Raw genomic sequence first — 18370 nt, 5'->3', positions numbered from 1 at the left:
GGTCTGAGGCCCTACAAATTCAAAGGGAACTAAATCATAGTGTGGCGGATTATAAATAAGCTTCTTGTAATCAGGAATCTGCGGCTTACTCACTAGTGCATCTCCATATTGACAAGATAGATGCTCAGAGAGGACGTTCTTTTTGCATGGATAAATTGAACCCTCCCAGCCATCTGCAGGGCATAGTCTGCCTACAAGGAGTGCTGGACTCCATGGAGATGTGATGTAATCAGGTCGTTACAAGACACGATTCAAAGTGTTGTCATAGAGCGAGAGCCACGTGCTCCCAGAGTCCAGGAGAGGAGCGCCAGCTTTTGCCCGGGCCACGTGAGTCTCCTAGACTAGAGCGCTGGTATTGGACATGGGAACTGAGGAGCACATGTTACCAGAGGACAAAGGGCGCCTAGGCAGAGCATTGCACGGGTGAGGGTGTCGGGCGTGTGGCACTGGCAGGAGGCCAACTGTACTGGCCCTGGACAAGCTGTGAGGCTGTGGGGACGCTGCTCCCTGAGCTCCTCCATTCTGCTCCCACCAGGTACCCCTCAGGTTTGAGCAGAAACCCCGGCTCTGCACGAGGGGTCCTTCACACCAGGGTAGACGGCAGCCTCCCTGCCTGCCCTCCCCCACGCCACTCCTACATGTTCTTCAGTCCATGTCCACTCCTCACCCTCCCAGATGTAGACTCCAGCAGGAGGGCTCTGTCTGTTCACTGATCCTTTGCTGGGAACGCTCTAGAATAGCGGGTCCGAAAGGCTGGCGAGCGCCGCGCGAGGGGGTGTTGGTTGAAGGGGGAGGAAAGGTGACAGAACTCCGCTGTTCTGTCCGGGCAGGAGTTGTCTCCATTACCAGTGTCACTCGGAACAGGACATGATCCCAGAGCAATGTGCGGTGGCAGTGCTCTCAAGCACGGTCACTGACAGATCCCACGTGTCATCGTCCTGGTGCCTTTAGAGGAGTGAGTGGCAGGTACTGAAAAGGAAAGGCCCGGGGGCTGGCGGAGGAGGACCAAGTAACTGATACCTGTAGTTCAGCGGAGCACTCCTGGTGAGTCCTAAAACACACTTCCCTCTGTGCCTGCCAGGCGTGCAGCTGGCCAAAGGTGGCAAGGACAGCTGCTTCCTCACGCGTCCAGTCTCAGGTTGCTCGGTGATGAGGAAGTCCTGTCCTCATTAAGAAATCTCAGTCCATCCTGTATCCTAATGGGCCGTTCCCAGCTCTCCGGGAAGCACTGGAGCCCGTGTCCCACAGCTGATGAGAGAGAAACATCGACCAGCTGCCTCTTGCACACCCCCCACCAGGGATGTGCCTGCAACCAAGATACATGCCCTTGACCGGAATCGAACCTGGGACCTTTCAGTCCACAGGCCGACGCTCTATCCACTGAGCCAAACTGGTTTCGGCAAAACCTATTTTTTAACAAATAAAATATTAGGTCTAGTAATAATTAGTGTCGTTTTCTAATACTTTTTTAAATCGAATTTATTTAAACAATACAACAAAATTTAATCAACAATATAGTTGCCGTTGTTTTCTACTACTTGTGCCCAACGCTCAGGAAGCATTTTAATCCCTCTGTTGTAAAATTCTTGTGATTTTGATGCAAAAAATTCGGTCAATGCATTTTTGAGGCATTCTTCATTATTAAATTTTTTTCCAAGAAGAAAGTTTTGCAAAGGACGAAACAAATGGTAATCGGAAGGGGCAATATCAGGAGAATATGCAGGTTGAGGGAGAACTTCCCATTCCAACTGGCGCAGTTTTTCAGCAGTGATTCTTGCAGTATGCGGTCGTGCGTTATCATGGTGAAGAATTACGCCCTTCCGATTAATCAGCGCGGGTTCTTTTTCTCTTAAAGCTTGGGCTAACCTTTCCAATTGGGCACTATACACTGCACTTGTAATGGTTTGGTTAGATGGTAAAAGTTCGTAATGAAGAATTCCTTTAAAATTCCACCAAACACATAGCATCACTTTTTTCGCATGCAAGTCAGGTTTTGGCGTGGGCTGCGGAGCCTCATTTTTGTCCAACCATTGAGGCCGCCTTTTCAAATTAACATACAGCACCCATTGTTCATCTCCTGTAACAATTTGCTCTAAAAATGGCAAACGGTTTTGACGAGAGAGGAGCGAACTGCAAATTGTGACTCTTTGATTACGGTTGTTGTCGGTCAACTCATGAGGAACCCATTTTCCAAACTTTTGGACTTTGCCAAGTGCACGCAATTGATTGGAAATTGTTTTTTGTGAACAATTTAAAGTTGTCGCAAGCTCTAGTTGGGTAATTTGAGGATTTTGCACCAAAAAAGCTTGAAGAGCTTCTTGATCAAAATTGGACACACGGCCTCGACCACTCTTGTCATCTAACGAAAAATTTCCCTCGCGAAATTTCTCAAACCAACGCTGGCATTTTCTGGCGCTAACTGCATCTTGACCAAGAGCACTACAGATGTTTTTTGCAGCCTCACTTGCTTTTCTTCCTAATTGGAACTCGTAAAGCATGCAGTGCCGAATATGCTCTTCATCCGCCATCTTCTTAGCCCTAGTTTTACAACAAAAACCAAACCAAACATAAACTTTTTCAAGCAAAACTTGTTAATTGCACTTCACATGTTCTGTAGATACCACGTGTTTGAAGGTTATGTCAATACAAGTCAACGCCAAGCAAGATTTTAAACGAATGTTAAAAACGACATTAATTATTACTAGACCAGATAGAAATGGGGTTGATGCTGCTTTACATTTTGGTGTGTAATAATTCACTGTTGACTGAGCCTCTGTTTCCTGACAGGAATGTGGTTAGTGGACCAGATAAAATCGTTCACTTGGGAAGCAACAACATTTAATATAGAATCTCTGATCAGCTCATCTCTACCCCACCACCTCATTGCCGCCCTTTAAAGGGCTCTTCAAGTCTCAGCTCCTAAAACAGTCCATTTCATTTCTCTCTCTCTAAGTTTTGTTTAGCTTTTAATTAGATAGTACATCTATGTAGTGTAAGATTCAAAAGGCCTACAGTGAGAGTCTCGGCCCTGCCTCCCAGCCACTCAGGACAGTCATACTACCAGTTCCGTGGGCATCCTTTCTGGTTGGTTTTCTATCACTATCTTCCACCCCCACCACCTTCTTTACGTAGAAATGGTGGCACCTGTGCTGTGCATACTATTCTGCGCCTTTTGAGAGTCATCTGAGCAATATATATTGGAAAATGTTCGATGATGAGTGGAGGATATAGTGATAGATGTTCCTAGAATTGATGTGAAAATATAATTGAGTCTTCTGGTGATCTCTAGCCCAGCCACTCCCAGATGCTAGACATTTACACTCACCTGCATGCCTGGCAGGTGTCTCTACTGGGTGTCCCACAGGTCGCCTGTGCCATCACCACCCAGATCAAATTCCAGACCAGATCTTAAAGCCTGCCCTCTCTCTGCCCACGCCAGCCCTCCCCCTGTTCCCAAGCTCCATCTGTGCTGCTGTTACCTTGTGTTACACAAGCCAGAAACCAGGTGAATTCCCGGACACATCCCTCTTCTCACTCCAGCACCACACTGTCGTTGCTTCCTAAATGTCTCTCCAGGCTGTCAGCTTTCCTTCACGCCCTCACCTGCCTCCAAGGTCTGGGTGGGCCTCCTTGATCTCTCTCCTGGTGACTTTAGTAGCTTCCTAACTATCTTTAGGCTTCCACTCTCTCCTCCTGCCCATCTGTTCTCCGTGAAGAATGACCTTGTAAAATCACAAAACTGATCATGTTATTTCCATGCGTGACACCTTTGGCCACCTTCCTGGTGCTTTTAGGATAAAACTGGCAGTCAGCCCCTTCCAGGCCCCTGTGGGCCCCGCAGGCCCATTTTCACTGTCTGCAGGCCACCTTCCCACCGACTGCTCCAGCTGCTCCTCTGCCAGAATGCTGCCCTCCTCTCCTCTCTGACTCATCTTCCAGCTCTCGGCCACCTTCTCAAGCCTCACTGTCCCAGACTAGGCCGGTCCCCAGTGAAAATGACACTGTCTTCTCTACTGGACTTATGGGGGTTGTAGTTTCCATTTATGGGAATTTAATTAAATGGCATTATTTTTTAAAATTCTCATTATTAATGAGACAGTTTATAAATTACAAAGGATCCTAGAATAAAAAACAGTAATTTTTAAATTCATGTTTTTTATAAATGAAGTTAAGTTATGGAGAATGTTCCATGTTTGTGAGGGAGGAATGCCTCCCATAAGAACCCCTAGTAATCCTTTCCAGTGTTTCCCAAAGTGGGGTACACGTACCCCAGGGGTACGGGAAGAGTTTGGGGGGGGATATGCACTGCACCGTGCTTAGCTGCACCTAATTCTACCTCGTTCTCATGACTACGAGGGGTACTCAGCGTTACGAAAATTATAGAAGGGGTACCCATATGTCAAAAGTTGGGGAAACACGGTTAGACTATTCTTCAACTCAGTTCAACAAGAGTGCTCTGTGCCAGACAACACTGGGACACTGGGGGTAGGGGTTGCAAAAATTAATAAGACCTCACAGACCCTGCCCTCAAGCAGCTCACAGTATTTTATTTTTAAAAACCCGAAATCTAAATCTGCCTTTTGTGGGAGTTTTGCAGGTGGCCCCTGGCATTGTAGAAAACCTTATACAAAGTGGTGCTGGAAGCAGTGCATCCTCGTGATCTAAGGAGAGAAAAATGTCTCATGCTTTCTCCCTCTTCCATGGAGGTGTCCGCAGAAAGGTGCCTGCTCAGAGGGAGGAGCCTCTGGAACAGGGGTCCTCAAACTTTTTAAAGTGGGGGCCAGATCACGGTCCCTCAGAGAGCTGGAGGGCCGGACTATATGAACTACTAATTCCTACTGTAACACCTCGGCTGCGCTCACTGCCCAAAAAACCTGGCGGGCCGGATCAGACTCCTCTGCGGGCTGCAGTTTGAAGACGCCTGCCTGGAAGATCAGGCCACGGGAAGCTTAGTGCCCACTCCCCGTTGTTGAGCAGAACTTCCATGTGTTACTCACCAGGAGTGTCTGTGTGTCTGCTCTTTCCCCAGGAGACCTGCAGGAAGTGCCAGGGGCTCTGGAAGGAGCACAATGGCCTCACCTGTGAAGAGCTGGCTGAGAAGGATGACATCAAGTACCGGACCTCTATGTGAGTAGCATAATCCAGGGGGTTTACTGGCTGATTCACAGCACTTACACGTCACCCTGCCTCTGGCAGAGAGGGGAGTGCATTGTGAAGGGAACAGGTTCTCACCCTCCCCAGTCTAGAGTGACCTCCAGAAAGGGACCTAATTCTGAGCCTCCGTTCCTCATCTCTGCAGCCTCAGAGCTGTTCCCAGGTCCAACGTGACATAGTACATGCCTGGCATATATGAATTCAGTATATGTTGCTTCCTTATTATCTAAATTAATAAGCAATAATGTTTTAGTTAGGTTAGATGGTGCTAATGTTGTTTTGTTACTTCTCAAATGAGGATAATGTTCCATTGATTTTTTTGAGTGGAAGGAATGGGTAGAGACAGAGAGAAACATCGATGTGAGAGAAACGCATCAATTGATTGCTTCCTGCACATGCTCTGACCAGGGCCAGGGGTCAAGTGTGCAACCAAGGTACATGCCCTTGAGCGAAACTGAACCCAGGACCCTTCAATGGGCTGATGCTCTATCCACCAAAGTCCAGTTGGGACTTTGCTTTCATCTGTCACTGGTGGCCTGTGACATTGAGTAGAATTCATGCTAATGCAGTCAGTAGTAAGAGTCATTACTGTGGAGCACTCCTTATGTGGCTGAACTCTTTACAGATATTAATTGATTAAGTACATTGACTTAACACAAACGCCTATTCTCTCATACAGTAGTTCAGCCCTGCCAGGAGCGGGGCAGAGCTGTCCCATGAGGTCATTCAGAGACACTGGTTCCTTTATCTCATGCTTCGCCATTACCTACGGTTGGGACTTGGTTACAGCCACATTTACACTCCAGCCTGCGGTGATGAGAGAGACAAGTTGCCAGGCAGGCAGCTTTTCTGGGCTTGTAAGTGACCCAGAAAGTGTATGAGTCACTGGCCATGGCCTGCTCCCAGGCAGGCACCGTGTGTAGTCTCTAGTGGGGTGGCTTTATGTTAAGGTGATCAGACGTCGCGTGACGTCTGGTCACCTTACTTTATGTCCACATTAAGTTTGAAGGGGAAGGAACAGGTTGTCACTTTAGTTAAAGGTCTCCAAGTCTATGTCACAAGTCGATACTATTTGCTCATTTTACACATGACACAGCCGAGACACAGAGCCCCAGGCGACTTACCCATGGCTCCCAGGTTGTAAGTGCAGAGAGGGAATTTGAAATCTAGGCAGATGGCTTCCTGGCTGCTCTTGACCTCAGATTTGGTGGACAGCATAAAAGCCCCCAAAATGTCCATGCCCCAATCTCCAGAACCTGTGAACAGGAAATATGCCACCTTACATGGCGAAAGGGACTTTGCAGGTGTGATGAAGGTTATGGACTTTGAGATGGGGAGGCTATTCTGGATTCTCCAGGTAAACAGTCTAATCCCATGACCCCTTAAAAGTAGAGAGCGTGTCTCTCTCTGGTCAGATGGAGATGCAGTGATGGACAGAGGCAGGGAGAATGAGAAGGACTCAGCCTCTCATTGCTGCTTCGAAGGTAGAGAAAGAAGGCCTGAATAAGGAATGCAACAGTATCTAGAAGCAGGGACCGACCTTCTGCTTCCAGCCACCAAGAAAACAGGGCCCTTGGCCCTCCAGCTGCAAAGAACTGGATTCTGACAGCCCATATGAGCAGCAAACAGATTCTCTCCTAGAGCCTCCAGTAGGTCACGTGGCCTGCCAGCTCCTTGATTTTGGACTGGAAGGACCTGTGCTATACTTCAGATCTACAGAACTATGAAATCGTACGTGTGTATTATTTAGTAAGCTAATAAATTTGTGATGATTTGTGACAGCAGCAATAGGAAACTAATACGAATTTGGTACCAGAAGTGGAACCCTGCTGTAACAGTTACCTAAAAATGTGCAAGTGGGTTTGGAATTGGGCAAAGGGTAGAACCTGGAAGAATTTTGAGAAGTATTATAGCAAAAAAAAAAAAACCTAGATTGTCGTGAGCAGGCATTCAGTAAAACTATGGACATTAGAAACTCCACAACTGGAGGCTCAGAAAGAAGTGAGGAACATTCAAGGCAAAAACTAAATTGCCTTAGAGAATAGTTAGATCACCATCGGAGATGGTTAGTAGGAATATGGACACTAAAGGTGCTGCTGGTGAGAACTCAGAAGGAAATGGAAACCTGTTACTGAAACTGGAAGAAAGGGGCCTGGGAAGCTGCGCCAGGTGGTGGTCACACCTGCGGGCTGACTCTCCCCCAGGGGTGGCTTCCCCGAGCCTGGGGACCCCTCCTCCATGCCAGCCACGGTTAAAGTGAACAAACAATGGCCAGTAATCACACCTTCAGCAGAGCTCACCCTGCTTCACGAGGTGGGATTGCGATGACAGGAAGGCCTCCTTCTGGAGTCCCATCGCCATCAGGGAATATTCGAGGGCAACTGGAAATCAACTCTTTCTGGGCTTGAGCTACTGAACAAGCAATGCCTGACCTCATCCGAACTTGGCAGATGTATTTCTTCTTTTTCCTCCCAGGCAGACAGAGCTGCACATTGATGTGGCTCAGGTCCCCCCGCAGGGTGCCTCTGGGGCTGTGCGTCCCTTCAGAGTGAGGTCCACGTTATCCGGGCTGCCCACAGTCTGGCTGCTGAGAATGGTCTTCCTCCGCCCAGTAGATGCGGCACCGAGGAAAAACAGTTTATTTTTTAAAAAATTGATCCCTCCCTCATTCTAGGTAGTTTAAAAACTTTATATTTAAAAATAGGGAAGCCGAAACCTGTTTGGCTCAGTGGATAGAGCGTCGGCATTTGGACTGAAAGCTCCTGTGTTTGATTCCGGTCAAGGGCATGCACCTTGTGTGCAAGAGGTAGCTGATCGATGTCTCTCTCTTATCGGTGTTTCTAACTCTATCTCTCTCTCTTCCTCTCTGTAAAAAATCAATAAAATATATTTTTAAAATAAGAGAAAAATGACAAACTGAAAAATGATAAAGGAATCTTTTTAATATATATGTCGTACATAGAGTTCACAATATTTAAGAGCTCTTTCTGTATTAAAGCTATAAACAAACAAAAAATAACACACACACACACACACACACACACACACACACACACACTGGAGAAAAGGGACTTCTTACTATGTAACGTCAGAAAGCTTAGCTAATGTGTGTCCTGCATCGTTCTGAAGAGCTAAATAAAAGTGGGAAGAGATCAATTGAGGGAAGAGCTACTAACACAAAGGAACAGGATGTCATTGTTTCTGAAATTCTCATCTGATCCAGATGAGAAAAGACCCTAAAATGGACAGGCTCACTGTCAGGAAAAGCATGCCCTAGCCTAGAGAAAAACAAGGATATGTTCAGAACTGGAGAGTATTGTCATATACAGGCTCTTTGAAGAGTTTGAGCAAGTGGCTCACAGATCCGCAATCTAACCAGCAGCCTTAGGAAACTAGGGCATTACCCCTCGGCCATCTCAGCAGCAGTCAGAACTAGAGGTGGGTTATGGAGGAAATACCTATAAATGCACTGCGTGCCTAATGCAGTGCGTTCCTGTGGCAAATAGAAGCTCGCAAGGTTCCTGAGAATGTCACATCAGCAGAAACAAGGCCAGCTTGGACTGGAAAGACGGAGTATGAAATGAAAGACGACTGTCAGACCCCCACAGTCCTCCAAGCAGGAAACAGGCTGATTAAAAACTGCTCAGCTGCAAGCATCTGCACCTTTCTTTCAAAGGGCTGCTCGGAAAGTGGAGCCCCGAGCCAAGAGCACAGCCTCAAACCACAGAGGAGGATTCTCAATCTGAAATAGGAGTCTGCCCGCTGGATTTCCAAATAGACTGGATAGTGACTGCTTTTTCCTCCGTTTTCTCCCTTTTGAACCAGAATATCTGTAACTATTACCCTATTCCTGTCCTGTTGTCCTTCAGGAGCAGGTAACATGTTCCTTTAGTTTCTCGGGCCCACAAATGGAGAGAGACACATCGACTGGTTGCCTCCTGCATGCACCCTGAACGGGAGCAGGGAGCGAGCCTGCAACCCAGTACACACCCTTGACCGGGCATCAAACCTGCTACCCTTCGGTGCGGCATGGATGCCTCTTGAAAACACGCTAAGTGAAAGAAGTCGGTCATATCTTACATGATTCCATCTATATGAAATGTCCGTAGACATGGATAGTTACCTGTGTACAGAGTGGACACATCCGTTAGAGACAGAAAGCAGATCAGCCATTGCAGGGAAAGGGGATGTTTATAAGAATAAAGCTGGATGGTTGCACAACTTAGGCAGTATACTATTTACATGCTCCTGAATTGTGCACTTTAAATGGTTAAAACAGTACACTTTTTTGTAAATAAAAAATAGGAACACCAGTCAGAAAGGATATTTGCACCCCTATGTTCATAGCAGCACACTTTACAATCGCTAAGATTTGGAAATAGCCTAAGTGCCCATCAGCAGATGAGTGGATTAGAAAACTGTGGTACATCTACACAACGGAGTACTACGCTGCTGTAAAAAAGAAAGAACTCTGACCATTTGAAACAGCAGGGATGGACCTGGAGAGCATTATGCTTTCTCAGTCAGAGAAAGATAAATATCACATGATCTCACTCATTTGTGGAATATAATGAACAACATAAACTGATGAACAAAAATAGTTGCAGAGACATAGAAGCAGCGAACAGACATCAAACCTCAGAGGGAAGGCAGGAGACGTTGTATGGAGCAGGGAGAGTAAGAGACCAACCAAAGCACTTGTATGCATGCATTTGAGCATAAGCAATGGACACGGACACTAGGGGGTGAGGGCATGTGCTGGGGCCTGAGTGGGCGGAGAAAGGTCAATGGGATAAAAAGATGTAATACTTTCAACAATAAAGAATTTAAATGAAGGAAAAAAAGTACACAAAGGAAAGCCATTTAAGATTTGAATAGTATGTGCCCAAGAAACGGAGAGCGCCGCCCACAGGGGAGTTCCCAGGTACCTAAGTAGTGGCGAGGAGGGAGGCCTGGAATCGCAGGCGCTCTGCCGGGGGAAGAGGGAGCGAGCCTTCCTGTTGGAGCATGAGGTCAGCAGACACAGCTGCAACTCGGTCCTCTCTTCCTGTTCTGAACAGCAGCGCATCCTGTGGGGCTGCTTCCTGCCTCGTTTAGAATCGAGTTGCCAAATCACCTTCCTCCCAGAAGAATCCACAGATTTACCCCAGTTCCAGTTGCATTTTCATCTGCTGGGCAGGTGGTCACAGTCCCTCAATGGCAGTCCTTTTTGGTACCAGGCCATTTTGGCCCTGCCTACTACTGTTCTTCTACAAAGCAAAGGACTGGAATGGATATCCGTGCAGTGTTGCATTGCATTCACGGACGTATTTCTTGTCCATTTGGGAGTGCCTTTTCGCCTCACCACACCTGCTATTGTTTCACATTGGGGCTGGCTGTGGTGAAACAGTAAGCAAACACACCCTCTTTCCAAACCTCAGGAAGAACTGTGTAACCGGGTTCTTCTCAGCCACTTCTCTCCCACACTGTAGCTACAGTCACCAGCCCAGGCGACCAGAGGGCGGGGGTGAGAGCCACCCCTCCATCTACGGGGCGCTCTGACGCAGAGAGGCTGTGCTTGCGGGGGGGGGGTTGTTTTTAAATATATTTTATTGATTTTTTACAGAGGAGGGAGGGGGAGAGAGAGAGAGAGCTAGAAACGTCGATGAGAGAGAAACGTCGGCCAGCTACCTCTTGCACACCCCCCACTGGGGATGTGCCCGGAACTAACGCACATGCCCTTGAACGGAATCGAACCCGGGACCCCTCAGTCCGCAGACTGACGCTCTACCACTGAGCCAAACCGGTTTCGGTGGCAATTATATTTTGGTGACAGCATTGCAAATTGGGAGTTTTCTCACTAGAACCTTGTAAGTCTGAACATAAAGCATTGACAGGTGTCCTCACAGTTGCTCAGTAACAGAAATAATGAGCATGTGTGTTATATTATTTAGTTGACAATAATAATGCACTGCATTTAAACATTGTCGTCTTGACAGTGTTTTCTATTCAGCAAAACTTAGAACTCATCTGTTCTGTAACTTGAACTGGGTTTAAATTATTTTCAAGCCAGAGTTCTGACTTCCTTCATTTTGGGTCATTCAAAAATTAGACCTAAATGAATAGCAGCCAATTTCCTAATGCACTTTTCTATTTTTAAAGAACGGTCTGGCTTCTAAGGAGCATACTACCGCAGCAATCTTAAATGCCAGTAATGCAAAACCCCTGCCTGCCCTGGCTCCCATGGCTGCTCTTACTTCACAGAAAAACCTGCAGAGGTGGGGACGAAGGCTGTTTCCTCAGCCCTAGGAGGGAGGCGCAGCTCAGAACTCCTCCCGGTGCTTAGTCATTATGGTGTGGAGCAGTGGGGTGAGTCCCGGCTGCAGGGCTGACACTTTTTGGGTCCTTCCTGCTCTTCCCTAGTCTCAGTAAGTAACTTCCTGTCAAGACCACACGGGTAATGCCAGCCCGGCCTCTGCTCTCTCCCTTCAAGGAACTCAGCCTCGTAGGGAAGACAAACACACAGAGTGATCGGCCAAGGTAGCGAGAGTCAGGAGCAGCGTCCTGGGAGGAGCTTGGTTCAGTAGTGGCAGCTCGGGACAAAGAGCCAAGACCTGCCGTTTTGATCCTCGTCTCCTGCCTTCCACATCAGCGAGCATGCTTCTGGCAACATGCAGCCCTACAGGCTTCCCACGAGCCACATGTGTGCCCATCCCCTCTGCCAGGAAGTCTGAGAATGTGGGGTCCCATTGGCTGTGGGACCACCCCCACCCGTGTCCATCCCACCCCATGCCAGATAGGTAAAAATCCAAGGGGTGAATGTAACTAAGATTTAGGCTTACTGGCTTCCGTTACCCAGCTTTGTATGTATAAAACACATCATTTCAGAAAACCCTGAGTTTTTCTCTCCGTTTTCAGACTATAGAGACACCTGTAACAAATAGATGGTTGTTTTCTAAGTGCTTTGTGCCAGGCACCGGGCTAGGGGACTTTGTATTTCCCTACAATCCTCAAAACACTGTGCGAAAGTTGTGCTTTCCCAATTTAAAAATGAGGAAACTGAGTCTCCAGTCAGTGAGTAACTTCCTGAAGGTCAACAACTGATCAACAGAACCCAGTTCTCCGGTCCAAAACGTGGGCTCTTCTCTCTTGAATGTCACCAAAAGGGCTGGGCAGGCATACGGAACAGCCATGTTTTTCTTTCTTCTCGTCTTCCCTGGTGTCTCCAATCTTGCGTTCTTTTTCCAGTGAAGAGAAGATGACCGCTGCTCGCATCAGAAAATGCCATAAGTGTGGGACGGGCCTCATCAAGTCCGAAGGCTGCAACCGCATGTCCTGCCGCTGCGGGGCCCAAATGTGCTACCTCTGCCGAGTCCCCATCGGTGGGTACGACCACTTCTGCCAGCATCCCCGCTCGCCTGGAGCCCCCTGCCAGGAGTGCTCGAGATGTTCTCTCTGGACCGACCCCACGGTAAGCGGATGCACGGCTGCCCGGTGCCCTGGAGGGGGAATATCAGTGAGAGGATACAGGGAGGAAAGTGATGGGATACACCATGACATACTGGGACCCGTGAGAAGATAGGAACTACACAGACCAATAACCTCAGGGAAAAACTGAGTGAGTGAGAAAACGCTCCTCCTCAGAAGGCAGCATGCCCAAACAGTTCTGAGCAAATCTTTCAAACCTTTAGAATAAAACTTTTTTTAAAATATATTTTATTGATTATTTACAGAGAGGAAGAGAGAGGGGTAGAGAGTTAGAAACATCCACGAGAGACATCGATCAGCTGCTTCTTGCACACCCACTACCGGGGATGTGCCTGCAGCCAAGGTACATGCCCTTGACCGGAATCAAACCTGGGACCTTTCAGTCCGCAGGCCGACGCTCTACCACTGAGCCAAACCAGTTTCGGCTAGAGAATAAAATTCTTTATGCCATCTGAAATGTTTCAGCGCATAGCAAAGGAAAATTTTATGTAATATCTGAATAATGCTGATACCAACCTGTGACAGCGATAACTCCCCCCCAAAAAAACTACAGATCAGTTTTACTTATGACTATTATAGGTTTTCAGTTCTCTAAATAAAATTCCGACAAATAAAAACGATGACCAAGTGAGATTGTTCCAGAAATGCAAGATGGTTCAATATTATGACTTCTTAATATGTCACCATATAATAGCTTTAGATGGTAAAGACATTGAATTAAAATCAGAAGCCAGTCTTGATTTTGAGCTTTAAAAAATAGTGTTAGAAGGATGCTTTACTTATTAGGTCTAGTAATAATTAATGTCGTTTTCTAATACCTTTTTTAAATCGAATTTATTTAAACAATACAACAAAATTTAATCAACAATATAGTTGCCGTTGTTTTCTACTACTTGTGCCCAACGCTCAGGAAGCATTTTAATCCCTCTGTTGTAAAATTCTTGTGATTTTGATGCAAAAAATTCGGTCAATGCATTTTTGAGGCATTCTTCATTATTAAATTTTTTTCCAAGAAGAAAGTTTTGCAAAGGACGAAACAAATGGTAATCGGAAGGGGCAATATCAGGAGAATATGCAGGTTGAGGGAGAACTTCCCATTCCAACTGGCGCAGTTTTTCAGCAGTGATTCTTTTTTTTTTTTTTTTAATATATTTTATTGATTTTGTACAGAGAGGAAGGGAGAGAGATAGAGAGTTAGAAACATCGATGAGAGAGAGTCATCGATCAGTTGCCTCTTGCCCACCCCCTACTGGGGATATGCCCGCAACCAAGGTACATGCCCTTGACCGGAATCGAACCCGGGTCCCTTCAGTCCCCAAGCCGACGCTCTATCCATTGAGCTAAACCGGTCCCGGCAGCAGTGATTCTTGCAGTATGCGTTCGTGCGTTATCGTGGTGAAGAATTACGCCCTTCCGATTAATCAGCGCGGGTTCTTTTTCTCTTAAAGCTTGGGCTAACCTTTCCAATTGGGCACTATACACTGCACTTGTAATGGTTTGGTTAGATGGTAAAAGTTCATAATGAAGAATTCCTTTAAAATTCCACCAAACACACAACATCACTTTTTTCGCATGCAAGTCAGGTTTTGGCGTGGGCTGCGGAGCCTCATTTTTGTCCAACCATTGAGGCAGCCTTTTCAAATTAACATACAGCACCCATTCTTCATCTCCGGTAACAATTTGCTCTAAAAACGGCAAACGGTTTTGACGAGAGAGGAGCGAACTGCAAATTGTGACTCTTTGATTACGGTTGTTGTCGGTCAACTCATGAGGAACCCATTTTCCAAACTTTTGGACTTTGCCAAGTGCACGCAATTGATTGGAAATTGTTTTTTGTGAACAATTTAAAGTTGTCGCAAGCTCTAGTTGGGTAATTTGAGGATTTTGCACCAAAAGAGCTTGAAGAGCTTCTTGATCAAAATTGGACACACGGCCTCGACCACTCTTGTCATCTAACGAAAAATTTCCCTCGCGAAATTTCTCAAACCAACGCTGGCATTTTCTGGCGCTAACTGCATCTTGACCAAGAGCACTACAGATGTTTTTTGCAGCCTCACTTGCTTTTCTTCCTAATTGGAACTCGTAAAGCATGCAGTGCTGAATATGCTCTTCATCTGCCATCTTCTTAGCCCTAGTTTTGCAACAAAAACCAAGCCAAACACAAACTTTTTCAAGCAAAACTTGTTAGTTGCACTTCACACATTCTGTAGATACCACGTGTTTGAAGGTTATGTCAATACAAGTCAACGCAAAGCAAGATTTTAAACGAATGTTAAAAACGACATTAATTATTACTAGACCCGATAATATTATATTTTTAAAGTCCATAGTTCAAAGCAGTCATTAGCATGTATTTAATAATGAAATACATGGACACGTTCCCAAAAAGTCAAATGTAAGACTATCACCACTAATTTATTCTGGAACTGCTAGTCAGTACAGTTAGCTAAGAGAATAAAATAAAAGGTGCAGATATTGGAGAAGATAATTGCTAATGTTTATTGGGCACCCATGTGTGTCAGACTCTGTTGTAAGCACTTAGATTTGTAAAGAAAAAAAGCAGCTCTACCATGTTAGACCTAAAAAAAGACGAAATAACCAACTTGAAGGCTATTAGAAGCAGTAGATGGCTAGATACAAAATAAATACACAGAATGCCACTCAGTAGCAATATAAATCAAACAATACTCTAGAAATGAACTTTAGTTATAAATGTGAAGAAAACCATATCAAAAGACAAGAAAGAGATTTGAACATATGGACAAATGTGCTCTGTTCTTAAATAGTTTTATATTAAAAACGTATCAGTTCTTCTTAAAATAGTTTTAAATTCATAACTATCACAGTCCTTTGTAAGTTGATCTATAAGGAGAAGGCTGGTGCTACACAAAGTGATTCAGCCTGACAGTGCGGACCGGCCGGCTGGCCAATGAACAGCCTTCAGGACAGGCACCAAAGCCCATGGGGGTGCCCAGTGACACCAGGCTCCTCAGCTTCCCCCTGAGACAGTGCGATGGCCTGGATGATGGAGAAGCATCTTGTCCCTCAAAGAGGAGACTGGGTAGTACAGAGATTAGTTCTCTCCAAAGTAACCCGGTAGTCTACTGCAGTTCCCTCTTAAATTCAGTAGGATTTTCCCTTGAAAAATTACCTATCATTTTGAAAATAAGACTAATTTTTACTACTAAGCTAAACTAATTAAAACCATTTAGGCTTCCCTGTTTGGTTTGGCTCAGTAGAGCGTTGGCCTGTGAACTGAAGGGAATCTCAGGTTCAATTCTGGTCAAAGGCACATGCCCAGGTTGCGGGCTCAATCCCCAGTAGGGAGCGTGAAGGAGGCAGCCAATCTCTCCTCATTGGTGTTCCTATCTCCCTCACCCTCTCTGAAATCAATAAAAATATACTTAAAAAGCAAAACAAAATAAAAAAACACCACCTTACAGTCTGATAAAAGAAAAGGTAGCTAGATCAATGAACAAAATAGACACCAGAAATAGACCTATGAGAACTTAATGTGGAAAAAGTACCGTTTCAATTCACTAGGAAAATGATAGATTTGTTCGTAACTATTCGGTGTTGCCAGGACTAGTTTGACAGAAAAGCCTCGTCCTCGTGAAGTTCAGTCTAAAACAGGCCTCATGCAGCGGGTGCTGTGTAGGAATAAGAGCAGTGAGAGAGGGAAGGACAGGCGCCCATGGAGGCGGCCCCTAGAGTGACCTGGGAGACGGGTGTGGGGAGGAGGAGAGCAGCAAGCGGCCAAGGGAATAAACGAATCCAGCGGTTAGGGGCCCAACCGCCAGTGTGGCCTGCAGGCGGTGGGCGGAGGACCAGGCTGTGGGTGGGTCTCACCGAGTGCGGTGGGTGCTGCTGCCTGACTTACAGGAGAGTGACTTAAGTTTTCAAGGTCACACTGGCTACCCTGTGGGTTGAGAAACAAGGGGGAATTGTGACATATATGTGATAGAGATAATTTAATACGTTAATATCTAAAGAGTAATGTGACTCAATAAGAAATCAGTAAAGCCCAGCTGGCATGGCTCGGGTTGAGCATCGACCTATGAACCAGGAGGCCTTGTTTGGTTTCTGTCGGGCACAGGCCTGGGCTGTGAGCCTCTTCCAGTGTGGGGTGTGCAGCAGGAGGCCAGTCAGTGACGCTCCTCATCACTCATGTTTCTCGCTCTTTCTCCCTCTCCTTTCCTCTGTGAAATCAGTGATTAAAATATATTTGTGTGTGTATATATACATATATATATTAATATATTTTATTGGCCAAAACAGGTTTGGCTCAGTGGATAGGACGTCGGCCTGCAGACTGAGGGGTCCCGGGTTCGATTCTGGTCAAGGGCTTGTACCTTGGTTGCGGGCACATCCCCAATAGGATTTTTTATGGAGAGGGATAGAGAGCTAGAAACATCAATAAGAGAGAAACATTGATCAGCTGCCTCCCGCACACCCACTATTGAGGATGTGCCCGCAACCAAGATACATGCCCTTGACCGGAATCGAACCTGGGACCCTTCAGTCTTAAGGCCAATGCTCCATCCACTGCACCAAACCGGCCAGGGCTTTGTTTTATTTTTTTAGAAATCAATAAAAATCCTTATTTTACTAGTAAGTAAGGATCATTTTGTCTGTGAATATCAGAAAACCCAAAAATAGCAGTGGCTTCTACAAGATAAAGGCTCATTTCTCCCTCATGTAGGTAGCAGTGGTGGCAGCCGGATGCTCACATTATGTAGTGTACGGCTATGAAAAGCAATGCTGTGTATCTGTGTTTTAAAGCGTGGAGGATGGGGGAAGCATGGCAAGATTTACGCATAAAATACACCTGCATGCAGCCGGGGTCCCACCGTTCCCACGGGGAGACGGAGCATGAGTGGTTGGTGAACACAGAAGGCAGGTGCAGGAGACGGTGGGTGTGGCAGGGACTGCGGCTCAGGAGGGCGGTGGGCCGCTCCCGCACAGCGCCCACAGCTTGTTGCCAGATGAGATTCTATTCCGTTACCATGGCTGCAGATTCTCCAGAGAGCCGGGGGTCTGTGTTTTAATGTGAGCTCTCCCAGTTTTAAAGATTGGGCTATTAATCCAAGTATCTTTAAGACCCAGTGCAGCCCTGGCCAGTATGGCTCCGTTGCTTGAGTGTTATCCTATGTTGATTCCTAGTCAGGGCACAAAGCTGGGTTGACAGTTTAATCCCCTGTCGGCATGAACTGGAGGCATCCAATTAATGTTTCAATCTCCCTCCCTCTCTCTTCCTCTGTCTCTAAAATCAAATAAAAAATATATACAGTTCTGCCAAAACCGGTTTGGCTCAGTGGATAGAGTGTCGGCTTGGGGACTGAAGGGTCCCGGGTTCGATTTTGGTCAAGGGCATGTACCTTGGTTGAGGGCACATCCCCAGTAGGGGGTGTGCAGGAGGCAGCTGGTCGATGACTCTCTCTCATCGATGTTTCTTGCTCTATCTCTCTCCCTTCCTCTCTGTACAAAATCAATAAAATATATATTTTTAAATATATATATATATTATATATACAGTTCTGCCCAGCGGGTGTGGCTCAGTTGGTTGAAGCATCGTCTGTGAAACAGGAGGTGGCAGGTTCAGTTCCCAGTCAGGGCACTTACCTGGCTTGCAGGGTCAATTGCCTGGTCAGAGTAGGTGCTGGAGGCAACTGATAGATGTTTCTCTCTCACATCAATGTTTGTCTGTCTGTCTCTCTCTCTCTCCCTCCCTCCCTCCCTCCCCCCTCTC

The 18370-nt window shown here is 46.4% G+C and overlaps 1 protein-coding gene across 5 annotated transcripts in view; it reads left to right on the top strand.

Moving 5' to 3' along the window:
• RNF216 (ring finger protein 216) overlaps positions 1-18370 on the top strand; it is a 96349-nt gene that overhangs the window by 66273 nt on the left and 11706 nt on the right. For 4 of the 5 annotated variants that reach the window (XM_045576777.1, XM_036423448.2, XM_045576778.1 and 1 more), the window contains 2 exons: positions 5030-5127; positions 12382-12604. In XM_045576777.1, the coding sequence (XP_045432733.1) occupies positions 5030-5127; positions 12382-12604 (321 nt within the window). Of the gene's footprint in view, positions 1-5029; positions 5128-6407; positions 6757-12381; positions 12605-18370 lie in introns of those variants that run through there. The other variant, XM_045576779.1, reaches the window with a different exon arrangement.

This window comes from Pipistrellus kuhlii, unplaced genomic scaffold (assembly GCF_014108245.1).
Source record: "Pipistrellus kuhlii isolate mPipKuh1 unplaced genomic scaffold, mPipKuh1.p scaffold_m20_p_8, whole genome shotgun sequence".
NCBI classification, from domain to species: Eukaryota; Metazoa; Chordata; class Mammalia; order Chiroptera; family Vespertilionidae; genus Pipistrellus; species Pipistrellus kuhlii.
This window is presented reverse-complemented; position numbering and strand designations above follow the sequence as displayed.